General features: G+C 43.7%; 2 protein-coding genes across 2 annotated transcripts; one reads left to right on the plus strand and one right to left on the minus strand.

Moving 5' to 3' along the window:
* Nucleotides 1–478: 478 nt before the first annotated feature.
* TMEM209 (transmembrane protein 209) lies at nucleotides 479–13,079 on the minus strand. Its single transcript, XM_010707956.4, has 15 exons — nucleotides 12,930–13,079; nucleotides 11,002–11,141; nucleotides 10,840–10,898; nucleotides 10,491–10,622; nucleotides 9,494–9,732; nucleotides 8,592–8,796; nucleotides 7,750–7,925; nucleotides 7,030–7,101; nucleotides 5,688–5,784; nucleotides 4,918–5,043; nucleotides 4,405–4,502; nucleotides 2,974–3,088; nucleotides 2,783–2,880; nucleotides 2,317–2,390; nucleotides 479–1,733 (listed from the first exon to the last, which is right to left on the minus strand). Exons 2-15 carry the CDS (start codon nucleotides 11,136–11,138, stop codon nucleotides 1,679–1,681), a joined length of 1,683 nt encoding a protein of 560 aa, XP_010706258.1. The 5' UTR covers nucleotides 11,139–11,141; nucleotides 12,930–13,079; the 3' UTR covers nucleotides 479–1,678.
* LOC100544216 (carboxypeptidase A2) lies at nucleotides 9,658–26,629 on the plus strand. The gene is made up of 11 exons (XM_085209723.1): nucleotides 9,658–9,783; nucleotides 21,849–21,930; nucleotides 22,623–22,757; nucleotides 22,927–23,025; nucleotides 23,777–23,878; nucleotides 24,028–24,129; nucleotides 24,324–24,434; nucleotides 24,773–24,863; nucleotides 25,223–25,422; nucleotides 25,919–26,003; nucleotides 26,184–26,629. Exons 4-11 carry the CDS (start codon nucleotides 22,972–22,974, stop codon nucleotides 26,369–26,371), a joined length of 933 nt encoding a protein of 310 aa, XP_085065849.1. The 5' UTR covers nucleotides 9,658–9,783; nucleotides 21,849–21,930; nucleotides 22,623–22,757; nucleotides 22,927–22,971; the 3' UTR covers nucleotides 26,372–26,629.
* The last annotated feature ends 801 nt before the right edge of the window (nucleotides 26,630–27,430 follow it).

A 27,430-nucleotide genomic window follows, 5' to 3' on the forward strand; every position in this document is an offset into this window, starting at 1 on the left:
TGGGGAGCAAAGTCAGGTTCTGCTGTGTACTGGGGTGCATGGAAGATGTGATGTGCATAGTTTTGGGGTGCATTGTAAAGGACCCAGAACAAAGGGATCCACACTGGGACTGGGGCGTGTGGAGAATGGGGTGCACAGCATGTCAGATGTGTGGAGAATGGAGTACAGAAAGCTCTGAGATGCACAGAGAGCAGAGCATATTGGGATGGACATGGTGGTGAGGTGTACAGAGCATTAGGATCCATAGGGACTGGGGTGCAGAGTTAGGGAGAGGGATTAGCAACAGGAATTGGGGTGTATGGTTTTTTGGGGTGCAAGGGGGCTGCACAGGAACTGAGTTGCACATGGATCCAGAGGTGCCCATCTGCACAGAAAGAGCTTTTAACACAAAAGCTGCAATGCTGCTCCTCAACATCACTTGTGCAAAATGCCCTTGGATTAAATTAGTGATGCTGAACCACAGGAAAAAACACCAATATTGACTAAGATGAACCCATTTAATGCAGGAACCAAATGAGCCATTTTGTTGTCAGCCATCAGAAAAAAAAATAATAACCTGTATCTCCCTCAAAACAGAGTCACAAAACAATTGGTTCTTCCATTTACAGAGAGAGGTGACAGCACCTGTCCTGAGCAAATCACAGAACCTCAGTTCGTGTTGGTGCGTGCCTGGGGCTGTAGGACAAAACTGAGTGAAAAAGATAGATGTATACAGTACAAAAATATGTAACAAAACACAGGGAATGCTCAGTCCCAGTCTCAGCCCTACGTAGTTCTCCTACTTTAGATGTGCAAATGGTTTTTGGCAGTTGACAGTAGCAAATAAAGGACCCCGTCAAAGCTGAGATGCAAAAGGAACAAAGTGACATCCCTGCCTTAAGCTCAAAAAAAGCTTCAGCAACTCAGGGCAGTGAATTTTTATCCCTGCTTAACAAAATTAAGCTACATACATCTCTGAAATCTTTCCTCCTACCCGTGTTAAAAGGTTTGGTTGTGTTTTTTTCTTTTTGGCAAATGCCAAATGTATCTTTGAAGAACCAAACTTATCTCTGAAACAAATATGACTCAAAAATGGGGACCAGGTTCACAGAGTTTGGTCTCATCCAGAGATGCTGAAGCCAGGCTGCACGGCCTCCAGAGTGAGGGGGTACCAGGAGAAAAGCTGACGGGAGAAGTAAAATGAGATAAAAAATAATAAAAAAAACAAAAAAGCAAAGGCAAAGGGAGATGTGGTTGTACTCAAGGCGCCCACGGTGTTTCACAGCTTAGTAAGACACCCAAACTTGCTTATTTTAAAAGAAAAAAAAAATTAAAAAAAAATCTTACATACTGAATTCAGTTTTCTCTTTCCATCTGGCACAGTTCATCTTCAGAGTAGTGATGGCACTGGAGGGTACACCAACAGGAAAGGGCTTTTTTAAGCAGGGTTTGCTGAGGTGAAGAGATGGAAAGAGAAAATCTGCCCAGAATTCAGATCCTGGAGTGTTTCAACAACAAAATGTTTTAAAAAATGTGATGGTGAAACCTGTAGGAATTATAAACACTTCTCTGCTCACAGAGCAGAGCTTAAGGTATTGTGTTTCACAGAGTCTGTGTTCAAGTCAACAAGGCAATGACACTGCTCACTTTGTCTTGCCAGAAGCCAGCTCATCATCTTTTTGAAGCAATCCCATGAGGTTTATTCTCCAAAAATCCACAGGACGTTCACTCCCGACAAGCCAAGGTTTACACGTCTGCAGAAACAAAGTCATCACAATCAGGTGCAAGGAAATCAAAGTGCCTGTTTAAAGCAAGTAGTCATGACAGGTCAGCACTGTATCAAGCAGGCAGGCACTGTGCTTTGCTCTGAGCTGTGCAGAGCACTTCCAGAGCAAAGAATTCTGGAGCAAGGGAAAGCCTTGATACTATTTTTATTTCAAGGCAACTTTTCAGTGTATACTCCAAACATGTCTTGTTGTGCCAAAAACATGAGGCTATGGCATGATGGCTTTTGTCTCTGGTTATAAACAGCAGAGCTTCTCAGGCCAGAAAGCAACACCACTCCTCCCCAGCACAGTCTCCACCTACACACTAAACTTCTCCTCTGTGTGTTCAAACAAATACAACTCTATTTTTATGAAAAATCTGCTGTTATTTCAAATGAGAAGGCGATTTGGATATTTTTGGTGACCCTGCACATAGCAGAGGGGTTGAAACTACATGATCCTTTTCAACCCAGGCCATTCTATCATTCTGTGATCACCCCACTGCATCGGTTTTGGTTCGAGGTGCCTTCAGACAATAGGACACAACACATCAGGACGACACATTACTCACCCCAGCATCCCAGATTCCTTTGTCTTTATGATATACAGAAACATGAGCAAGGTGTGGAACATGTTGTTTCTACCCTAAAGTCACAGAAGGAGAAAGGAGCTTAGAAACCACATCAATATTTCAGACAAGAAGCAGCTACAATGAACGCATCACAAAATGGCACTGCAGTGCATGTTGTCAGGAGAGGGGAGAAGAAAAAAAAAAAGAGGTGAAATGTTGATAATATGCATCACAGGTTGTATGACTTGGTATTTTAGATACCAATTGTCAGATAAGGAAAAAGAACACAAGAAGATACTGCCCAGGTACTTGTGCACCTTAAATATTTACTAAAGCTATTATTTAATGGCAGATTAAATACTACACAATGGTCAGTGATAGAGTTAAGGTTTGCTTTCTGCACTGAGCCAACATCCCAAATCAGACAAATAAGATCTATTTTCTGATAGCAGCAACACTGGTGTACCTTGGGCAGATTGTAGACGTGGCGCTGGTAAATCAGCTCGTAGTGGGGTGGGTTGATGCTGCTTTGGTAGATGCAAAACACATTTTCATTCGAAGTGTCTGTGGATGACAAGTTGAAAAGGTAAGGTGGATTTTGAAGGTGCTGTTGTGACACAACCAGCAGCTCAGGGAGCACGCTGTGAACACCAGTACCTGGTTTGTCGGGTGTTTGAATGAAGTGCTGGGAAGTGAAGGTTTTGCCATCAGGATACTTGGGGTGAGGTGGGAGTCTGGAGTCCAGGTAAGTGCAGAACACATGCATGATGATCTGGGTTAACAAAAACAAACTGTGGTTTAGCAGCCTTAAAGAGACCAAAGAACAACATGCAACAATACAGCAAGATTCTTCCCATAACATCAGGCACGACTCACAGCATTTGGTTGCAGCCCTGACTTAACTCCACTCTGTTCAGCAGCTCAGGGCTTAAAGCGTGGATTTCAATGGAGCAAGGCTGCCACGTGGGTGGAGACAAATTTATTTCTTCCAGTAAATGAGAAGAGTGCCAGCCACAGCGTGACAAAACTGATGCTGAGTGTCAGGAGCTCAGTTCACACACAAGTAATTTTATCCTGGCGTCCTGCAGAACCTGGCAGAGCCACGGATCTTGTGAGCAGATCTGGGCCATAAACTGCAAGCCTTCTGTTTCAGGGATGGCCGAGAAGGGCAGATGCCATCCAACTCAAGTTTTACAACACGACACCTATTTAGCAAGTTTCTCCTTTCTCCTCATTTTGAAATGAAGTCCTAGGAAGAGTACCTTACTGTTTTGCAGACAAAAGAGTTTCCATGGACTAAAGGCCAGAGAACATCAAGTCTGAAGACTAACCTCAGAAAGCACTTCTTTGTGACATCAGATGAGATTAACAAAAATGCACATCAGTATCACTTCTTCTAGTAATTGCCTTTGAGCAATTTAATACCAACATTTTACAGCCAGTGTTCATATTAATGATACATCAAAACTTCTTTCCCAGAGTTCTTAGAAGCTTAATATACGTAGAAGTTTGATATCCAACACGACCTATGCTATCTGGTTTTGATAAAAGACTGAATGTAGGGGTTGTGGTTTTCTGCCTCGGGATCTTTAAGCACTTCTGAGCTGCTCAGCTTGCTTTCTGCCAATGCAGTGAGAGCTCATCTGCAGCCACCCACAATTAAACACTTCATCATCTTCACAACTAGAAAAATAAATCCTGTTTCAAGACTCAAACAGCAGCCACACCACTCCATCTCCATTCTCTCTTTGTCCATTACAGCAAAGGAAAAGGAGAACAAGGTGAAAGGTTTTCCTTGCATTAGAAGTTAATAGGCTTGGTTTGCCCCAGCAAGATCCCTACTAGTAAGGCTGCTCCCCAGAGCTATCTGAGAAACATTTCATGTGAGCTCAAGAGCCCAAGACTAAGGTATGCAACTGCCTTTTTGTAATCTATGCAACATCCAATCCCATTTGCATTATTCCCCACGTAATCTCACTGACTACAATGGGATTATCTTCGTAGCAATGCAAACAGGATTATTTTTGTGTTCCTCAAAAGGCCTACAGGCCACCACCTCCAAAACCAATGCTGAAAGGCAGCACTTACAGAAGAGTCTGTGGGCAGGTCAGTGTCCCACTTACGGCCTTTGAAATCTCCTCCTCGGTTCCATCGGAAGGAACTCATGCATCCTCCCTGAGAAAGCTCTGAAAGCAACAATATTTATTCTGTTACTGAGAGTACATGAGAGCAGTGTTTTATGCAAGCTTCAAGGACTTCAGGCATATTTACAGTGCACTAAGTAGGAAAAAATACTGGGGGAGTAAATTTACAGAGTGATGTTTATTTTTGATTAGTGAAAGGGTTAAACTCAGCACTCTGCACTCAAAGTACATGGGAGGAAAACAAGAAATAAAGCTTTTAGAAACATTTAAAGGCAAAGTTATATCCAAGTCCTGTATCATTACATTGCTACAGAACTAGAAATGCATCTCCTGCTTAAACATGGCTCTTGTCCCTACTGTGATTGTGTGAACACTTCGAATAAAGCAGTGTCTAATGCCACCATACTTGACTGTGGTAACTGAAGTCTCTCCAAGTTCGCAAAGCATCACCACACACCTTTGATCCTTTCGACCAAGTATTCCTGGTTTGGTGTAAGATCCAAATATTGCACTATAGCATTCAGGGTTGGAATGAGTGGAGCTTTCACGAGCGCTGCTTGCTTCAGACTGCTGATGCTGGCTTCTGCAATACAAGAAGAGCCAGCACATGTCAACAGACTCCTTTACCAAGCATCATTACATAGAACTCTCCTTTCTGGCAAATTAAACCCCAGAAATATTTAACACATGATACAGCATCTCAGTGTTAACTTCCAGGCAAATGAAAGAGCAGACAACTGCTTTATATCACAGAATATAAAAGCCACAAGGAACCAATGCCCACTTTGAAGAGCATAGAGAATAAGCAGATGGAGATGGGGTGAGCACTGATCAATTTTCCAGTGGCATCACAGCAGCTGTAGCTCCTGAGTGGACACTATGACCAGGCCAAAAAAAATGGACTTCATTTAAAGGCAGCAGATCAAATCCTCTCATTGATTAAGGGGATAACAAAGTGACATGAGAAGCAGTTCCCTCAGAATTTTATCATTAAATAAAAAAGAAAATCTCAGTTCAGCAGAATTTTATGAAGTCCTTTCGGAAAGCAGCTAATTTTAAGGGTTTGGAAAAGCACTCTTCATGGAACAGAAGCCACACCAACATGCAATAGAAACAAATATAAATTAAGTCTGATGAAGATTAATACGACACCTATTCTATTCTCCAGTCACAGAGCAGCCCTCTGTCAATCAATATCAGAAATCCCAAAGTGACGGGGCATCCTACCTCCAATCTGCAGTTCTGGACACCCCATTCTTCTCAGCTGAGTGCTCACAGATTCAATCTCTTGGACAAGTGGCACCAGAATAGTTTCATTAATCCACTAAGAAAGAAAAAGGTGAAAATTCAAAAGGTCAGAAGTAACAAGAATACTTAAAAATATCCCTAAGTTCATGCCCAGAATACTTAAAAATACCCCTTAATTTATGCCCCAGTCAGCACTGCTGTTATAATCACAAAAATGCTGACCAACAGAAACACTAAGCCACATACAGAGCATGGCAAGTGAATCACAATGAGTTTAAATGATTCTAATATCTTCTGACAGGCCAGAAAATGTAAGAGTTAAGAAAACAAATTCCTAGCAGGAATCAGATAAAGTTTTTCTAAACAATGAGGGAAGTGGTATTATGAGGGAGAGCCCCTCATCCATAAAGATACGTTATACTTTGATGGGTCAACTCCCTTCTCAAATCTGCTTCAGGAAAACAAGGAGCTGATAACCACCTCAGGAGTATTTGTATGTGACAGGATTTGGGGAGTGAAGCAAGCTGGCCCTATTAATGAGCAGATGCTTGTGTGTTTGGTATGGATCTCACACAAGTCTTCACTTTTCACCTAGGTCAAAATTATTTTTTCTTAAGCAAGTAAAACCTCATACTTGATAGATGGTATGACTGGAGGGGCAATCAAAGTTAGTTTTACTAGTGATGCTCCCATTGTGTGCAATTAGATTCTTCTGCTACAGCAAGTCCTACTGCTAAGACTAAAACCTTTTTAATTTTTAATTACATAGCTGAGGATTGTAAGAAAAAGTCAACTCGTGGGATGGAATTTTCATAGAATCATAGAATGGCCTGGGTTGAAAAGGACCTCAAAGATCAACCAGTTTCAACCCCCCTGCTGTGTGCAGGGTCGCCAACCACCAGCCCAGGCTGCCCAGAGCCACATCCAGCCTGGTCTTGAATGCCTCCAGGGATGGGGCATTCGCAGCCTCCTTGGGCAACCTGTTCCAGTGAAATTATTTTTGTAATTTTCTGTGCTTCAAGCACAGGAAAACAAGTCTGAAATCCCATATATATATATATTTAACGACCAAACCACAAAAAGGAAAGCCAAATCTTGTTGCATCCAAGATGCTTTTGTGTACTTAATGATGTAATTATTCAGTAATACATCTCAGTATCACTCTTACAAGCTGTTTTCACCTCCTTGCACAAGCACGTCCCAACCCTCACACACAATGCAACCCTTTTCCACCTCCCCAGGCATGCAGGGACACACAAAACTTTTCCACTCTGCTCTGCTTGTTTCCAAAAGCCACGCAGCCCTTAGAAACAGGACTTACATTTCTGAACTTTGCAGTCCAGGAGTCCATGTGATCAAGCAGCTGCCGATTCATCATCACTCGTGCCCAAACCTGTGGAAAGGACATTATTACACAGGAAAGCCAAGAGAGTTTTTAAGGTCTAAAACATTTTCTGATGCTAACTTCAGCACATCATTCAAATCACGTTTGTTTCAGAATCCTTGTGTCTGTAGGCTTCTACTACATTCCCATTCTTTATTCATGTTACAAGACCCCTGCAGGAGTCCAAGTTGAGTTTTAAGCTCTCAGATCTATTGGGATAGATTTGAAAGGCATCTGAATAGGGAAGCTGCTTTGGGTTTATGTGTGAAATACTAAAAAAAGATAAATTGAATCGAAGGCATACTAATGGTGTTTCTTCAAATCAGACTTTGAGATGCAGGAGTGAAGGAGAATGTTTTATATCCTTCAGATATACAGAACACACAGTTGAACAGATGTGTTTCAAGTCAATTTTTATGTTACAAATATATTTTATCCAAAATATCCCTTGCTCTCCAGTGCAGAAATCATTTTACAACTATAATTTACATCCCTTTACATTGACATGGAATCTTAAAAGCTGCAGGATGTAAATGCTATAGGATTTCTAGGATTTCTCTCTCTCAAACACTTTTAGAGCTCAAATTCAAACCTTTGGATGAGGCTGTATATTTTAGGGGCCTGCTTCTCTCTTGGCTACCTTGCTGCTGAATTTACCTCCTCTGCAGCCTGCTTTGAGCTCAGATCAGCTTCATCTTTGTGTGCTGATGGAGCCTGGGACCTGCAAGCCAGCTGATACTGGAACTTCCTCAGAATCTGGGCATAGTCTCCCATGGAACGGCTGTAGTTCCAAAAGGTTGGGCTGCTGGAAGGAGAGCTGGAATCTGAACTTCCTGAAAGAATAATTCATTAACAGGTCATGTGAAATTATAGCCAAGTAACTCTGGAAGCAACAGTACAGGCAGCAAGTCAGCGCAGTAAGGCATTGACAAGACATGAACACCAATTACCATGAGTACAGACCCTGAAATCAATCTGATTTCAACACTGATTTCATTCTCTATCTTAACAAGCATTGTATCTATGCAGGACAAAAGCAACCTGCAGGTAATTCAAGCCCCTCCTTATCTGCAGTATCTTCTCCACAAGATACACCTCTCATCAAGGTGATTAAAGCCCTTCATCTTATCACTGTCCACAACAACCAGCAAACACTGTGGACACAATCCATCAGCACATGCCTCAGTAAGGTTGATTCTGTGGGTAAGAAGTGCTTATCCTACCCAAAGAAATACTTCAGAGGAAAAACTCCCAAGCTCCTAAGCCATGGGTAGACATTATGGCATTCTACATCATGTCTTAAATACTCAGTAGAAGGCTGAACTGTTCAGCAACCATCATTACCAAGTTCACAGGTGATTAACACTAATGAGTGAGGTCTACCAGTGCTTTCTGCTAGAGTCATTTGCAACTTTCCTCATCCACAAAATCAACTCTAGCATCAAACCAGCACCATGCCCTTGCCAAGCTTTCCAGATCAAACTGTTTTCTTTCCTTACCCAACTGAACTCGATGCTGCTTCTCTTCTTCACTTCGAAGGAAGGTGTCCAATGACTTCAGGTCTGTCATGTAATCTTCTTTGCCAGTAGGAGAATTATAGAGAATGGGCGAGGAGCGGTAACGAGATCTCAGCCCACCGCTTTCCACTGGTCCAATGCTTGTGGGGTACGGAGATCCACCAGGAGAGGGGCTGAAGTTGGAAATCTTGGGCAAATAAAAGCAAACCGTTGCGTCACACACAAAGGACAGAACTGCATTCTGATTTGTAAACGATGTGAATATAAGACTGTGTCAGCTCTTTGACAGAGAGTTGTTGGAGAGGGTCCAGAGGAGGGCCACAAAGATGATCAGGGGGCTGGAGCACCTCTCCTACAAAGAGGCTGAGGGAGCTGGGCTTGTTCAGCCTGGAGAAGGCTGAGGGGTGACCTCATTGCAGCCTTTCCATACCTAAAGAGAGCCTACAAACGGGAGGGGAAATCAACTCTTTGAAAGGGTAGATAACAGCAGGACAAAGGGAAATTAGTTGAAGTTGAGGAAGGGAAGATTTAGGTTGGATGTCAGGGGGAAGTTCTTTACTATGAAAGTGGTGAGGTGCTGGACCAGGCTGCCCAGAGAGGTTGTGGATGCTCCATCCATCCCTGGAGGTGTTCAAGGCCAGACTGGATGGGGCCCCGGGCAGCCTGGTCTAGTATTAAATGGGGAGGTTGGTGGCCCTGCATGTGGCAGGGGGGTTGGAGATTCATGATCCTTGAGGTCCCTTCCAAACCTTGCCATTCTGTGTGATTCTGCGTGTGGGACACACGTGAACACAACTCTCAGCTACCTGGTGCTCACCTTCAGCAGCACAACACGAGGACACGATGACCTAATGCAAAGACTTGAAAGATGCCTTGGTCCTTACCTTATTGTAGGTGCTGCCTGGTGAATAGGTGATCGTACTGCTGTAAGAAGCACTGCTGTTGGACAGAGCCTGCAGCTGAGGGCTGTACCCTGGGATACAACTGGTGGTAAACTTTGGACTGGCACTAGGAGAGCGAGATGGGCTGTAACTCAGCACACTTTGACCCTGGATCGGAGGAGAAGGTGTTGAAGAAGGGACTTTCTTTGCTGTCAGTTCACGTGGTGGAGTTGTTTGTACCGCTGGAATACAGAAAAACAATCATGAAGATGGTGGAAAGATCATCAAGATTTGTAAGTCTCTCCGATTTCTGATCTTTTTACTCCATATGACATCAGAATAATATTAAACATAAACAGTTGGAGAAGAGAAGGTTCCAGGGAGACCTCATTGTGGCCTTCCAATATTTGAAGGGAGTGTATAAAAAGGAGGGGGAAAGACTGTTTATGAGGGTGGATAGTGATAGAACAAGAGGAAATGGTTTTAAACTGAGACAGGGGAGGTTTAGGTTGGATATTAGGAGGAAGTTTTTCACTCAGAGGGTGGTGACACACTGGAACAGGTTGCCCAAGGAGGTTGTGGATGCCCATCCCTGGAGGCATTCAAGACCAGGCTGGATGTGGCTCTGGGCAGCCTGGGCTGGTGGATGGCACATAGCTGGGGGGTTGAAACTGGTCATCGTGGTTCTTTCCAACTCAGGCCATTCTATGATTCTATGATAAACCTATAGGTTACAAACTCCTCATTCAGCCTCACAGCACTTGAGTCCCTCACTATCAAATCCTTTTTTTTTTTTTTTTTTTTTTTTTTTTACTATGTGCTTCCCCCTCCAGTTCTACAAAAACTTGATGCTCTGAATTCTAATGTGCTGCAGGTAATTTAAGCTTACTGTTCATATAATTCTGAACTCCTCAAAGAATCTTGCACTGAAGGAACATAACACCAGAAAACAAAACCAAAAGAACACAAAAGGGCTGCCAGAGGTATTTATAACACCCACCTGTATTCTGCAGCCCCAGCAGGGTCTGCTGTCCAGGACTCATAACCAAACTTGTTGGTGCCACCGTGTATTTGAAGTACCTCCAGAAATCAAACAAAGCATTCAGGCTGAACAGAGACGCGAATGCAAGTTCTAGAATAAACACAGAATTTTCTATGTGGGTTGAGCATGAAGAATAAATAACAACTCAAAATTTTTCTCTCTCTCTTGCTCCTTTACACCATTTAGTTGTATTTGACACCGTAGTTTAGAGTCTACTCATCTGAAACGAATTTAAATTATTGTGATGCACCACACACACCCACGATACAGAAAAGAACTCTGAAAATTAAATGCTGCAGCAACTCACCGATATACCAGAGTGGCCAGTATGTTATGTTGTAATACGTGCTTATGAGTTTTCCAGTCCTGAAAAGAAAAAAGAAAAAAATAAGTTGCCATTTTGCTACTGTAACCAATGAAATACTGGAGAACTTTGTTTGTTTGGATCAGATGTAGCAGCAAAACATACATTTCAGTATATATCATGCCTGCAAATGACACGTTAAGGAGGCCCCAGGCCAAGACCACCTTCCGGGCTTCTGTCTCTTTTCTCATCTTGATGGTCCTGTCGATGAGGGAAGTGGTTGGACTCTGTTCTGGTGTCATGATCTGTAACAACAAGGACAAAGTAAAGAGAAAAAAAACCTCAATTTTTAGACACTAAGATTATTAGTCAGCATAAGGTTAAAGAAAAAAAAACAGGAATCTAAAACTCAGGGCTTTACCTTTGGGCACTGAGTCATGCTTACCAAATAAAAAGCAAACAAACCCTGCAGATTATTTTTACTGTGTATATAAGGAATATTTTTCCAGTATTTCTCCAGCTCATTACTGCAAAGCAGCATCCTTTTTCTCCAGTGAGGTGCAGATAAGAGGAGAAAGACAGAACCCAGCCTCATTTTTGAAAGATAACATGCTGCAGAAGCAAGAAGCAAAGCTCCTGTCTTCTCCAAGCAAGTGCAGCTCGGAAGGATCTGCAGAATTTTGCAGTTTCTCTATGGAAAATTCCCATTCACACCTGCACACAACAGTGTTTTCAGACCAGAAAGTAGCCTCCTGTGATTTCAGTACATCTGAACACTCTCTGTCCATGTATCACTGATCTCTCTGACAGCTACATGATACCTCTCTGTAAGTACAGCCCAGACGAGCTTTAAGATCCCTTCCAACCCAAACCATTCTATGGTAAATGCACTGATACAAGTTGTCCATAGTCACTGTGGGACCTTGCTGTAGGTATTGCTGTTCATTGCAGGGGAGTTGGACTAAATGACCTTTAAAGATCCCTTCCAACACAAATGATTTCTATGAACTGAACGTTGCTTCCACAAAAATAATGTTATTTGCTGTTTCTTAGAATGGCCTGGGTTGAAAAGGACCACAATGATCAACCAGTTTCAACCCCCCTGCTGTGTGCAGGGTCACCAACCACCAGCCCAGGCTGCCCAGAGCCACATCCAGCCTGGCCTTGAATGCCCTAGGGATGGGGCATCCACAACCTCCTTGGGCAACCTGTTCCAGTGCCTCACCACCCTGTGTGTGAAAAACTTCCTCCTAATATCTAACCTAAACCTCTCCTATCTCAGTTTAAAACCATTCCCCCTTATCCTATCACTATCTACCCCTCATGAACAGTTGTTCCCACTCCTGTTTATACACTCCCTTCAAATAATGAAGATATATATGATGTCTTCCCTGAAGCTAATGAGAAGAGATGGCCCTCTGTCAGTACACTGGAGGTCTCCTGGGCTCTGATGCTGCAAAACAAAGATAAAAGCTGGGGAAAGCATGGATGTGTTCAGCCTAGGGACCATTTCTGTGACTGTGGGCGGTATCAAGCACAGTGAGATTCCAGTTGGTGCTGCAGCCTATCCCTGCATGTAACACAGCTGCACAGCACGAAGTGAGAATTCCATCTCTTGGAGAACTGGAGCTGGGAAGGGCAGGGAAAGGAACGAGCAAACCCACACAAAACAGAGCATGCATGTCTGGCAGAGGAGCTGCACCAGGTTCCTATCACAGGCTTGTTTACTGCTATGACTCAAACTCTTCACTAGAAGAATTATATAAGAATAAGCTGTATGGTACATTTCCTACAATTTGAGCTCCGAGACTTCTCACACTGATAAACACAGCTCTAAGCAGACACCTTTACTTTCCTTCCCATACCTTCAGCACCTCTGAGGGCAGCAGTTCCCCACACTCACACAGATGAGGCTCCACATCTCCCCCTCGGCCCTGACCCATCACACAGACTCGGCCCCACAGCTCCTTCCGCCCTAAATCCTGTCAGACACGGACGATCCCCATCCCAACAGGCCTCACACCCCAAACCCTCACAGGCCCAAACAGACGACCCCCTCCAACCTAGAAGACCCTGAGAACACTCCCAAATACCTGCTGCGGAGCGGGAAAACCGCAAAGACACGCAATTTCCCTCAAGGACAACGGAAACACCGCCAACCCCACCGCGCTCCCCTCACGCAGCCATAACGGCCGCACCGTCTGCGCCTGCGCGAGTGGGCGACGTAAAGTGATGTCACTACCTGCGACGCGCAGGGAAGAGGGGCGGGGCTTGTTGCTATGGGGACGGCGCCTGTTGTTATGGGAACGACTGCTGGCGGATGGCTTGGGCGGGAAGGGGCGAGTGAGGGCGCCGCCATCTTGGCGCTGAGGTGCTCGCTAACAAGATCCTCTAATGAGTTCTGTCAGCAGCCAGCACTGAGAGAATCACAGAATCACAGGGTTGGAAGGGACCTCAAGGATCATAAATCTCCAGCCACCCTGCCACAGGCAGGGCCACCAACCTCCACATTTAATACCAGACCAGGCTGCCCAGGGCCCCATCCAATCTGGCCTTGAATACCTCCAGGAACGGGGCATTCACAACCTCTCTGGGCAGCTCTCTGTTCTAGAACCTCACTACTCTCTCTGTAAAGAATTTCCCCCTGACATCCAAAGAGAGCCACACATTGATTCTGATGAATTTTCAGTTTCTGGTGCAGGGAGCTGACAGCGACTCTACTGGGATGCTTCCAAGAAATGGTGGTTCCCCCCTGAAATAGGTACCTGAGGGTGAGGAGGAGGATTTGCCCTCGGTATCTTTAGTGTGGTACATGTCAGGGCACATTCAGCAGAGTCATTAGGAGGTGAAACTGTGCTCATATCAGCCAGGAGCTTTGAGCCCATCCCATTAAGTAGCTTCTGGGCAAATGAGTAAATTCTGCCCTTAGAGGATGCCCCGGGTCAGGTGAGTTCTGAAGCTATGCAGATCACTACAAAGGCAGGTAGTGTTTCCTGCTGGAATGGAAGAATGGAAACCCCAGCACCTCTTCATTGAGCATTCTTGGCATCTGCAGCTGCCATTTAAGCTGCTCTGGGTTAGTGAAGTAGGCTGCACATGGGGATTGTTTGTAAATTTGTTCACTAATAAACTTGCAAGCAGTTGTTGCTCACCTTTTTCCTTCCTCAGCCTCCTGTTAATTGACATTCCTCCTTCTGGACACGTACCCAATGGAAGAACACTGTAGATTCACAAAATATCTTTGTGATAGAATCTGTCAGAGCTCCTGCAGGACTCCAGGAATGGGACTCATCCCACATAATCTCAGTATAAACGACAGCAGTTCATCTTAGGACCCTAATGTAGATAATGGAGAGAAACAGATGATAAAATGTGGTAAAAGGCGATAATAAGGTGCAGTACTTCTCACCTGGTCAGGTGTTTCATTGTTTTTGCTGACAATAAGGGAGAATGTGTCTCCCAGTTGTCTGTGTATGCCAGAAAAGAATCACAGAATCATTAAGGTTGGAAAAGACCTTTCAGATCATCTACTCCACCTACCACCAATGTTGCCCACTAAACCTTGTTCCTTAGCACCACATCTGCATGTTTATTGAACTTCTCCAGGGATAGTAACTCAACCACCTCCTTGGGCAGCCTGTTCAGATGAGTAGGCTCTAAACTAGCTGTGTCAAATAGAACTAAATGGTGAAAAGTGACAAGAGGGAGAGAAAAATCATGAATTGCTATTCCCTGTGCTCAGTCCACCTGGCATTATAGAAATTTCTGTGTTTTCTCTAGGACTTGCATTTGCATCTCTGTTCAGCCTTTTTGCTTTGTTTGATTTCTGGACATTCTTCAAAATACACTGGAATTGTTCAGTCTGGAGAAGAGGAGACCCAGGGGAGATTTGCGAGTACACATTAATTGCGTACAAAGTAAAAGATTATTCTTTGTGTAACTGCTTGTATATCTACTCTCTATGCTAAGTACTACAAGCAGAAATGCCAGAGTCCGTTCACATGGTAGCCTAAGCTCCAAAAGTTCTTTCACAGGCATCTTAAAAGCTAAACTCTCTCTTTAATTCCATAATATCAAAGACCTTTATTAATTACAGAATATTTTAGGAATCCTATCATATATTCAAGACTTATACATAAGTGATTTAGAACATGTATTACTGTACTTATGAACATATATTTAAAGATCATAGAATCATAGTATCACTAAGGTAGGAAAAGACCTCCAAGATCATCCAGTCCAACCACCCACCCAGGTGGGTGTCCCAGTGGCGTCCCCAGTGGGTTTTCCAGTGGTGTCCCCCAGTGATCTGTCTTGGGACTGGTTCAGTGACAAAAATAGTGGGATTGAGTGCACCCTCAGCAAATTTGCTGATGACGCCAAGCTGAGTGGTGCAGATGACACAAAAGAAGGAAGGAACACCATCCAAAGGGGCCTGGACAGGCCTGAGGAGTGAGCCCACGTGAACCTAATGAGGTTCAACAAGGCCAACTGCAGGTGTTGCTCTTGGGTCAGGGCAAACATAGATATATAAGTACAGATTGGTAGAAGAACTCCTTGAGAGCAGACCTGCTGCGTCTGGACCTAGGTGATCTTTAAGGTTCTCTCCAGCCTAAGCCATTCTGTGATTCTATGACTTTATGACTTGAGAGCACACCCTGGATCAGAGCCAAAGGATTTAATGGGCACTAAAAAGACAAACTCTTGTGATGTCATCATCTCTGTGCTTCCTCTCCAAGTGTTCCAGAGTCTGTCTGTTGGACTAAGGGTTGCTGAGGAGCTGCTCTGAATGCAGCAATGCTGTCCTTCTGGAGCAGGGATAACACAAAGTTGTATGTCCAGCAACGCAGCTCCATGGGACATCCTTCTTGCTATCTTTGGTGGTATGATCTGCAAAATGAGCTCTTGGCCTCTGGCACCAGTCAGAAACCAGATGAGAGGAAATACCACGAAGATGAGGAAGGCCCTGGGAGGGTTGAAGGGGAAATCCTGTTTTGGTGCTGCACTGGCATTTTGATTATCTGCCTTCTCTGCTATGCTTACACTCGAGTAAGATATCATTTAATGTTGTGTTTTGTGCTGACACCTGCTGGACTCCAGCAGAAGCCCATTATGAGCCTTGTGAAGAACTTCTAAGGAAGTTATTATTATTTGCAATTATCTCAAGGGATGATGTTGCTGTTAGACTACCTTTAATCTCCAGGTATAAGTAAGCGATCGTATCTCCCTCAGTACCATTTCCATCCTCTTCTGATTATTACTAGTTAGTAATTAGCTGAAAAGTGGAAGGCATGGATTTCCTGATTTAAAGAAACTTAAGGTGAATGTAAATAGCTTCACTGCAATCAGTTTTATTTCATTGGCACAGAGCTGCACATTCTCCGGGGAGATCAATATGAGGGTTTTGATGCTAAAATGATGCCAGTGCTGTCTAGTAATGGTGAGCCACGTACTTAAATCCTTACTCATTCTTTATCTGGGGCATTGCTAAGGTGCCTTGTGGATTAGGAATGAAGAAGTAATCCATTACTTACAGAAATAATAGTTCTCCCAGCAGTAATCCATAATGAATTGCATTATAGACAATTGCACTGGATTAACTTAGACCAGACAGAGCAGAGTTACAGATGGAGCCCTTTGCTGTGATGCTGTTGCAGGTTGACAAACATTTCTATGTATTGTAGAATGTGTTTTCCCCCTGGATATGAAGGAAGCAGTGTTTATACACTGTTCTAAGTAACAAATGTTATTTTCCTGAAACAGATCTTCTGGAAAGCTCAAGATAAAAGGTTATGTTCTGACAAAAGGGAGAACACTTCCAAAGGTAAAGATGAGTTTTGTAAATTTGTGCATAGGATTCACCAAAGTTTGACACAAAATGCCCCAGGGCCCCTTGAGAGAGCAGGAGGTGATATATGGGGAGAGGGCAGAGGGGAAATGAGGGGCACCAGGAGCACCAGGAGAGCAGCACTGCTCGTCCTCCCTTCCCACTCTCTGTCCTCCACTTTCCTACAAATTGCCAAACACTTGTTTTTAGCCACAGGATGGGAGATAAGTGGGGCCACAGGTCGTAGACTCCATCTCAAATGTGCTCCGAGGGCACAATGAGAACAGATGCTTCCTCTTCCTACCCAGCCCTTACCCTTCCCATGTGACAGGAGAGACTGCCATGCTGTATCTTGGTTGCATTTTTCAGACACGGGCAATGACAGAAGGTCCAAACTGTACAAAAAGGGAGTGACTCCCTCTGAGCTTGATGGCTTAACTCTTCATTTAACCCTTCACTTGTTAACGTGCCACCGCAGGATTTGTGATTCACTGCATGGGACAGCATTTAGGGACTGCGCAGAGCATCCCACTCTGCCCACACAAATGTGTCAGGGCCTCACATGGGGCACCCTCCCACACATCCTCCGCCCATTGGGAGCTGCATTTAAGCTGAGGGCATTCATTTGGTCATTTGAGCTGCTGTGGATTCTGAGAGTTCTCGTAGCTCTAGACGACCTGCCCTTGGACCTGCATTGCAACTGTGGACTTATCTGGGGATCTGGACTGGCTGTCATTGGTCGGTGTCACCAGATTTGTTTTGCTCCTTGTGTTTGGGTCCTGCGGGGCCGTGCTGCTTGTGGTAAGCTCTCTACCTTACCTGCCTTGCTGTCACCTTTGGCTTCTGGCTCACTGCAGTGGTACACCCCTGCTCTTGCTGCTCCATCATTTGCTCTGATGTTCTGAACCCTGAGTGGAGCACTATGAGGTTGACTTTCAGCCTACACAGGGCTTTTCCCATATGATTTTCCCTGGGGTTCAGCCCTGCAGGACCTCATGGCTACATAGAGAGGTCACAGCCTTCTGTAACCACCACAATGCTTCAGTGAGGATCAGGAGTGGGTGCAAAGGCTTGGACTTAAATGCAGTGGGTGGAGACATTAAATGGGGCCGGTCAAGGCACTTGTTGGTATGTTCTGGGCTCTGACATAATATTTGTCAGAATCTCTTGGCAGCCTTTAACTCCATGCAGGATATAGCGTGACTAATGAAGCAAGCTGTAATTTCACCCTAAATTAAGCCTCTCCATCCTGTTTTGAAAGAGTGAATCCACAGGAGGTGGCGTGGATGCACTGTCAGTTCTCTACAGAATTTTGAAGGCTGCAGTTTAAATTTGTGTCCCACCAGAATTATTGCAGTGCTAGAAGCAGTAAATCCTCCTGGTGGATCGTGTCTTTAAGGAGAAACTCACCTTACCTGATTTACTTTGAGGGGAGAGGAGATCTGCTCATTTCCCATGGACACCAGAGACCTGTGGACTCGTAGGATCCATTTTTAGCTCCTTGCAGAGTGTATGGTCTCCATAACGTGCTCCCAAGATACAGCCATTGCAGGATGACTAATTCTTTATTGCCAAAACAGGAATAATCCCTGCCTGAGGCTCCCTTGGAAGAGACTTACTGGGATGAGCTGTGCATGCACATGATGGGTAGAAGTAGCAGGGTAGGAGTGGAAATTGGGGGAGGTAGTGATAAATTGTAGAATCGTTTGAGTTGGAAGGGAGCCTTAAAGGTCATCTGGCCCAACTCCCCTGCAGGAAACAGGGACACCTACAGCTTGATCAGGTTTCTCAGAGCCCCATCCTACCCGACCTTGAGTGTCTCCAAGGATGGGGCATCCACCACCTCTCTGGGCAATCTCTTTAGAGCAGTGTGGGTGAAGTCTCTTTAATAAGAACTTCTTTTGAGGATTTATTCAGAGATTTATTTTCCTCAGTCCTTCACCAAGATTTTCAGGGTGGAAGGTGTGGCTCCTGGGAGGGCAATCTGAGGCTGACTGCAGAGTAGCTGAACTGTCTCTGTTCTCTCCCATATTAGTTCCCAGTAGCCCTATCAGCGCATTTTACAGCACTTTCAATGCCCGGCTCTTCCTTAGTAATATTTATAATGGGATTAAAGAAAAGTGCATCCAACAGCCCTACATCTCTACCTGTCACTCTGAGACAACCACTGCGATGTGTTCCGGTGATCAAAGGCAAGAGAAGCAGTTCTCAAAGCTCAGCCAGGAGAGAACCTCCAATGTTGACAATGGCAACTCATATAGCTGGGCACCAGTGTGGAAGGCCAACGAGATGCAGTCCATCCTCCATGAAGTGAGCCATAAACAGCGTCCAGCACAAAAACAAAGGGAGATAGAGAACTTTTGGATCAGGGAGCAGCCCTGTGGGCATTGTAAGGCTGAGAGGCTCCAGCAATGGCTGCACCAGCACTTTATTAAGCCTTCTGAGAATTCTTCATTAGATAAGGACATCTGGCAAGGTTGTCCAAGGAGGAGAGTAGCTGCAGAGCTGAGTTCCTGAGTTCCTGTTCACCCGTGGCTTGGTTTCTGCTCCTATTGTGCGTTGCCTTCACGTGAAATTTGCTGCATCTTTAATTTTCTTGAAGCACTGAATCCATATGAAACCACCACATCTGAAGATTGGAGATGCTAGTTTCAATAAAGAATATACAGAATAGAATATGTAACGTGTGAGCTGGAGCTCATCCTTCAAAATAACTGTTCACTTCAAGCATTTTTGATAGGATGAGATCTTTCTGCTGTGGTAGGCTACTAAGATAGGAGAAAAACCCATGGCCAAGAATCTACAGGTAGGACTCCTTGCCCCCAGTAACAGTTGGGATAACATTAAATTTCATTCTACTTTCCTCTATCTGGAAAAACATTTACTAGAATTCTTTGTGTGCAAAGCTTTGAAAATAATTCTTTACTGGTTTGAACCCGAGTGGAAAAAAAATTCTGGAGCTGAAATTGACCTCCTATCTATTGGTTACCTTGAAATGCTGATACATGTGAGAATTTAATCACATGGAATTCATATGTTTTGAAGAAGGGATTCCTAACAAGTCCTGTATAAATTCCCCTTTGCTAGACTGAGTTGCCCTTCGCATCAACCATGAAGCTGATTTTGATCTTCAGTGCCCTCTTTGGGGCTGCCTTGTGCCTGGAAACTTTTGTTGGGTGAGTCATGCTTTTGTGCAAGACCTTTCACTGCAAGACTCTATTTTCCACTTGTTCTTCCTTATCTTTACAAAATCAGCTTGGGGCACATTCTTTGCTTTTTATGACCAACTTGTTCCACGACTTTGGTTCTCCCTTGTTTGAAGGAATCTCTTCTTTAGTTTCATCTGACTCGTTTGAGGTGAAGGGTTTAGTTGCAGAGTTGAGCTCCAAAATTCGTATTCAAGCAAGGCTTTGTTGCAGCTTTGATGCAGGTTAAGGAGAGATCTCAACAAAGACCTGAAGTTGAACCTCACTGCAGCACTTGAGAGAGTTCAGATCTGATCCAGCACAGACCAGAGCCAGAAGATCACAGCCTGCCTTTAGGTCTGAAGGGTCAATAGTTTCCCATTGTTTTTGAAGGTTCCTATTTCTCTTTAAACACATAATACCCTTCAGAGCCTTTCTAAATAGTTTGAATCTTTATTTCCAACCATTCTGAAGGTTCTTCTGAACGTTGGATTGCAAAATTACTCCTGATCTGTTTCCTCACTGCCTTACTGACCCCATAGGAGCTATAAAAGGAAATAATAGAAAACCGAAGAGTAATAGATGTAGTAAGTGAACACTGGATTCTACTGAGTGTATCTCTACATTGAAATGTGAGGATTAAGAGAAAGAAAAACAATATACATTATTTACTAAAATTCTAGTGTTAATATCAAGACCAGGAGAACCTATTAATCTGATTCCTGGCATAATGCAGACTGGGTTCTTGTGAATTCATTCCTCAGTCACCTCCAGAAGTATGGTTAGTGAACCTCATCTCTTCTTCAGGGGAGAATCTAATTCAACATAAATCATGGGGAATCCAATAGTAAGTTAATGTGGTAAAGTGCCTTCTTTGTTGACTTAATTTGGTAAAAGAATTTTAGACTTCAGTTAAGCAGATCGAGGAAACTAGAGTTAAAGAGCTTTGCTTCTCAGCAGCTGAGATCACACTAGCAAATAAATACACACATAATGGAGCTCCTATGTTAAGTTTCTTCTTTACCTTTTCTTACAATGTGATTTCCAATTCTGCAGTTATTCATGTTGATTTGCACTGAGTCATCTCCATTTTCCAGCACTGCTTGCACTGGGTGCCAACAGAGCAGCTGAGCCAGGTTGGGATATGTGGCCTCATGGATTGGTTGTCTCCAACATTAACCTAGGGAAGAGAATGCAAACAAGCCCATCCCCATATGCCACCAGCAAAGGCAGCATCAGCACTGCTCACTTTCATATTCCTAAACCACCTGGATCACTGTGTATCATTTTCATGTCCTAAAAACCACTTAGGGACATCACGATGGCTGTGTTGTGCTGTAGTCTAAATCAATGTCTGAGATTACCCCTGTGAGCAGCAGAGTAAGGAGCTTCCAGGAGGGGATTAACTCCACCTGGATTTACAAGCCATTCTCTCATGGTAACGCAGGGGAATTTGTCAATAGCCTGACTAGACTGAGGAAAAGTGAAACAAGCCCCATATTTAGTGTTCCCTCTGCTTTGTTTACTCTGCAAACATTCGATGGTTCACAATTATTTTTTCCTAGCAAGTTCTTGACAAAGAACAACCAATAGATAGAGCATGAATCCTTGTAACCAATTAACAACTCATCCACATGATGTATTGTTTATGATGAGATCTTGAGCATTCCCTTTATCTTGTTATTAATCCAGTGCCCATATACCAGGCTGGTTCTGCAGGTTGTAGGTTGAACTGTCAACTATAAAGAAGTCAATATTGGCTGATATGGCTTAGTGGGGGTGGTGGTGGTGTGTTGTGTTGGTGGTTGGGCTGGATGATCGTTGTGGTCTTTTTTCAAACTGTTTGTTTCTATGATTCTATAACTACTCAACAAAATTGTAATCTCAATAGTAAATTCAACCAGACCCCTTCTCAATCATAGGATCATAGATTGGCTTGGATTGGAAGAGACCTCAAAGATGATCTAGTTCCAACCAAAGCTGTTTCTAATTTATTGCAGGCACCAGGTTCTCCGTATCAAGACAAGAAATGAGGAACAACTGCAGAAGCTACAGTTTTTGGAAACATTGGATCATCTTGAGGTATTTCACTGTCACAGGGGCATTATTTAACACTTCAGACCGAAGGAGGACTTAGCCTGGTAGGACTTTGCATTAGATTTGGAAGGTTTGCACCGTGACATAGGGAGATACTGTCACAACATATGTTTTTTGATCTACTAGTTCTAGTATCAGCCTTACAGTCAGGAGTGCCTGCATCCAAATTTTCTCCCTGTTGGGTTTGCAATTGTATTTGAACTGCTCTTGATCTTAGGATCAAAAACCCCATTGTGAAAATGAGGTGCTAATACTTTTTTACTTGTCACCCAGAGCAGTGGAAAGAATTTGTTAATCAATCTGTGTTATATTGAAACAGGAAATATGCTATTAAGTTCTCAGTTATTACTGCTCTTATTGCTATTGGTGAGAATTTTTCTTATCACTTTCTTTAAAAAAATATATTGATTTGAATATTATAGAAACTAGACTTTAGAACAGCACAACCAAAGGAGAAATAAAAGAAATAATTCATATTATTCTTGAAACTACTGCTGCTAAAAGGAAGAGTAGTAAAATGATCACCATAGAAGATGAACATTTCCTTCTGCATGATGGGGAACAGCACTGCAGGAGTTATTCAACTTTGGAAGAAATCTGTGTTTCTAAAGCTTTAGCAAAACTGTTGCAAAGCACACTGTCTCCCAAACCAAATCCATTTTCCCTTTTCTTTTCAGCTTGATTTCTGGTTAAATCCCTCCACCCCTGCCCTCCCTGTGGATGTACGAATCCCTGCTCACAGCCTCCAGGCAGTCAAAGTCTTCCTGGAGTCCCATGGGATTGAGTACTCAATCCTGATTGAAGACCTGCAGGTAGGCAATGCCGTGTGATCAGCTTTTAAATCCTGGGGAACCAAATAGTGATTCACAGTCTGGCCTCTTTCAATGAGTGTGCAAAGCCACCATTTCATTATTTGACAAACATTTGGTCATAAGTTTGGAAGTTAAGCACGCTTTCCAATAATTGAATGGCTTATTTCAGGTCGTTCTCGACAGAGAAAAGCGAGATATAGTTGCCAGTCAACAAATGGAACGCAGCAGCAGCACTTTCAACTATGGAACTTACCATTCTTTAGCTTCTGTGAGTACTTCAGATCTAGGTTTTGGGGAAGATTACTCTTTTTATCTGGCCTTTTTTTTTTTTTTTTTTTTACGCTGTCTTCAATCAAACATATTAAGATTGAAAGTTCCTTTCTGGCTTCTTCTGGTAGATAGTTTGGTTTTTAAATATATTAATTTCATGGTCAGTCAGCATGGGAAGCCAGTGCTCCCTCACAGAGTGTTGGAACAGGCAAATGTTGATTGTACTTCTTGATAAACTTCTACAGAGTTCTGTCAAAGCCCCTCAGTTCTGATCTTCAAATGAAACTGAGAAATAAATGAATGTAAGAAAATACAGGATGCTGGTAACCATCAAGTAGAGTAGAGGGAAAATATGTTTACTACCAGAAGTTATTAAAGAAGGTTTTGAAAGAAGTTTTTGAACATATTCCTGTAATAAATGGATCTTGATCCAGGCTGGATGTGGCTCTGGGCAGCCTGGTCTGGTGGTTGGTGACCCTGCACATAGCAGGGAGGTTCAAACTGGATGATGATTGTTGTCTTTTTCAACCCAGGCCATTCTATGATTCAGTGATGGCTAGGCAGTGCTTCTGTCTACATCTGTGATGTTGGAAACAGCACTGACTATGCTGATATAAGGTGTGATGAGGTTTTGGCAAGACCACGGCAAGGCAAAAGGAGATAAAAGTGGATTTCAGCAGGTCCTGCAGTTTTCTGGGCAGCACTGCACATAAATGTGATGTAAATGCCATCGTGGCTTTTCATTTCAGATTTACCAAGAACTGGATAATCTTGCATCTGAGTATGGCAACATTGTCAGTAAGATCCAGATTGGGGAATCCTATGAAAAGCGGCCACTGTATGCCCTCAAGGTATGATACATCACGCATCAGTGTGAATGCATATGAATATAGCAGTACTAACATCCATACGTGGTGTAGATGCAGCACAATTCAGCCTTGTCTGTATAGGATGTTCTTACTGGGTGAGGGTTTTAAATACTTTTTCTTTTGTTTGACAGTTCAGCACTGGAAGAGGAAACCGCCCTGCCATCTGGCTCGATGCTGGCATCCATTCCCGAGAGTGGGTTACCCAAGCGAGTGCAATGTGGATAGCTAGAAAGGTCACTTTGGCAGTGATTGATGCTATTTTGTCTCGAGTATGCCTCTACATAAAAGTTCACTGCACCTGCATGTGTTCAGCCTGCTCTGTGGACTCTCTTTTGCCTGCTCTGAAAGCCAGTCTTGCCTCTGTACATGGTTAGAGGGTAAGAAATTTGCTGATAATCACGATGTGATGATCATTGTGTCTGCATAGATTGCCTCTGACTATGGGAATGATCCATCCACCACCTCTCTGCTGAACAACCTGGACATTTTCCTGCTGCCAGTCGCTAACCCTGATGGATACGAATTCACTCACACCACAGTGAGTAAAGCACATTGTATGTCTAAGCTGACTCAGAAAGCTGTCATGCCCTTCCAAGCCAATAAAAGTGAGGGAAATAAGCTCTGAAAGTCCATTTCTGATGTTTTAAGGTGGAGTTACAAAAGAAGCCAAAGATAGTTGTCTAATCCATCTTTCTCCTTCACTGTAAGTTCACCAACCCTTTGATTCTGTGACTCCTTGGCTGTCAGCCCATCAGAAGTATTCTCAGGCTTGTGTCTAGCATCCCATCCTGCTGAATGGCAACTATTTCTAGACAACAGGGTTAATGGAAGGACTGAGGTCTGTGCCTTTTAAGCCAAAGTGTGTCCTTGTTTCAGAATCGCATGTGGCGGAAGACCCGCTCCAAGAACTCAGGCAGTCTGTGCATTGGAGTGGATCCAAACAGGAACTGGGACGCAGGTTTTGGAGGTAAGGATAAAGTTTCTGGATTCTAGCTGTAAGAAGAAAATTCCCTTTTGTGCCTCTGGATCCTGTTATACTGGACCAACAATCTCCTTGATATAAGGGACTCTGAAAGAAAATTATCAAACAGGATGGTAGCTGTTTTATAAGGATAATTTCATATTGATTAATTGCTAATGAACAAAAGATGAAGGAAGTAATCTGTATCTTCCAGAACTGATCTCCCTTGGGTATTCTGTTCTAGTATTTATCAACACTTAAAGCTTTTGGATCATAGGAAAGCTCAGCTTAGTGTTGATCCGCCTTGAACTTCCATGAGCACCAATTCTTAAAGATTTATCTTTGCTCCCACTTTGTACCAACAGGTCCTGGAGCCAGTAGTAACCCCTGTTCTGACTCTTACCGTGGACCCAGTGCCAACTCGGAGGTGGAAGTTAAATCTGTTGTAAATTTTATTAAGAATCATGGAAACATCCGGGCCTTCCTCACCCTGCACAGTTACTCTCAGCTCCTGATGTATCCCTATGGTTATAAATGCACTCCGCCAGCAGACAACGCCGAGCTGGTGAGAAACAGTGACTTGGGTTTAGCTTCCTCTGTTCTGTCCAGCTGGCTTTCCACACTGAAGTTATAGTGAGCTATCAGGATGAAAACAAGGGCCATCCATAACAGTAACCATCCATGAGAGCAAGCAAAGACCTGAGGAAATGCAATGCCTTTAAAAGAAAAGCCATAGTCTTACGCAAGCACATGACCTCCCTCTCCATTCTTGGCCTTTGCTCATCCAGTAATCTTTTCTGCTTTAAGGATAGCATCTCAGCTGTAATATCTGTGATAGAATATGAACCTCTGTCATAGTTGAAGTGGACAGGACTGTCAGTAGGATGAGTAATTAAGAAATTGATTGATTTGGTGTGACTGTTTTTTATTTTTATTTTTTGTGGGAGTGAGAACAGGCTGTAAACCAGCTTGGAGATTTTCCTGAGTACAATTCAGGCTGGTGAAATCTTAACATTTAATGTGGCTACACTCTGACTCATCCTTTATCCTTCCCTCTGCAGAACACCATAGGGAAAGCTGCTGCCAATTCCATCCAGTCCCTGCATGGCACCACCTACACAGTGGGGAGCATTTGCACTACTATCTGTGAGTAATTTTGCTCTTCTGATCCCGTCTTGGGAGCAGAACTCCTCCTGGAGAGTGACTTTGGAGCTGAGTTCTCCCATGGAAACCTCATACTTGCCCCTCACAGGCATAAGAAGTATGAAAGCAGAACTCAGATCAGTCCTCTGTTCATCCTCTGTTTTTTCTCCATTTCTCTTTCAGACCAAGCCAGTGGAGGCAGCATTGACTGGAGCTATGATTATGGCATCAAATACTCATTTGCCTTCGAGCTGCGAGACACGGGTCGCTATGGATTCCTCCTTCCAGCTGCCCAAATTATCCCCACTGCTGAGGAGACCTGGCTGGGTCTGAAAACAATCATGGAATATGTCCGAGACAACCCATACTAAAAACAGGGATGGGAATCAGCTGTCAAGAGCAGAAAGCTCAGAAATCCTCTTCCTTTGGTGTGCTGTAATCATACAGCAGCTGTCTGAATAAAAAACCTGCGTGCATTCTTCTGAGTGTTTCACAGAATCATATGATCACAGAAACATTAGTATTGGAAAAGACCTCTAAAATCATCTAATTCAACCATCCTGCCAACAGGGACCTGTTGAGGGACCTGCCAACAGTATTGGCTAATAAACCACATCCCTAAGTACTGTATCTACACGTTTCTTGAACACCATCCCTGTCATGTTGGTTTCTGTGCCTTTCTGTGCGTCTGGTAGACTCCTACAAGGTGTCACAGATTTTAGGACTCAGTCAAAAGATGAGCTTGGAAAGGAGAAGACTGCATCAAAGCATCCTGCCCTATGGTCTCTTGGGTGCCCTCTGCAGCTCCATCTTCATTAATAAATGCCAAATGCGTTTGCACCAAGCAACAATTGCCCTTAGCAGCATTTTGTACTTTTATCAAACCTAACAGGTTTATCTCTTGTCCTCTAATCTCCCAGCAGCTGGTGAGTTACTCACTGCTCCGTGTGCTTGGCAGAAGAGCAAACACTCCTGATAGGAGTGAGTGAAATGTTAGCTCAGACTCATTGGCAAGGAATTAAATGTGGTGGTACTACTGCTATTGGGTTAAACACAGCTGTGCTGGGTACAGAGCAGCCTGTACCCTCCTGGCACTCATTTTCCAACCTGTCCCAAAACCCTATTCTCCAACCGGTGATAAAACGCTGCTGGGAAAACCCTGCTGGTGGGAAGGACCAGGGCTGCAGAGCTCCTGGATCCCGTTGAGCTGCAGAGACTCTTGCTGAAGTTGCAGACCCATGAAGCTTCAATCCAAACATCCATGTCTTGAGGTTGCCTGACCCTTCTTCTGAAGGCATATGGCTGGAAGACTACATCCATTTTTGGGGTCTGCAGTACCAATAGGACCCAGAGCAAGTCTGGTGGAGGCCACCAGGAAGAACAGGAGGACGTCTCATGATGGGACACTGAGATGGGTTGATCTGGCCTGG

Source organism: Meleagris gallopavo, chromosome 1, assembly GCF_905368555.1.
Source record: "Meleagris gallopavo chromosome 1, MGAL_WU_HG_1.1, whole genome shotgun sequence".
NCBI lineage: Eukaryota > Metazoa > Chordata > Aves > Galliformes > Phasianidae > Meleagris > Meleagris gallopavo.

Bases quoted from the DNA above. Each gene is read 5' to 3' on its own strand.
- TMEM209 (XM_010707956.4), bottom strand. From the start codon at position 11,138: ATGACACCAGAACAGAGTCCAACCACTTCCCTCATCGACAGGACCATC. The intron at 9,733-10,490 runs GTGGGTGTTATA...TCTGTATTCCAG, and splicing joins GCTGGGGCTGCAGAATACAG to CGGTACAAACAACTCCACCA. The intron at 7,926-8,591 runs GTAAGGAAAGAA...TTATTCTTTCAG, and splicing joins GCAGCATCGAGTTCAGTTGG to GAAGTTCAGATTCCAGCTCT.
- LOC100544216 (XM_085209723.1), top strand. From the start codon at position 22,972: ATGGAACGCAGCAGCAGCACTTTCAACTATGGAACTTACCATTCTTTA. The intron at 23,026-23,776 runs GTGAGTACTTCA...TTTTCATTTCAG, and splicing joins CTTACCATTCTTTAGCTTCT to ATTTACCAAGAACTGGATAA. The intron at 26,004-26,183 runs GTGAGTAATTTT...TTTCTCTTTCAG, and splicing joins GAGCATTTGCACTACTATCT to ACCAAGCCAGTGGAGGCAGC.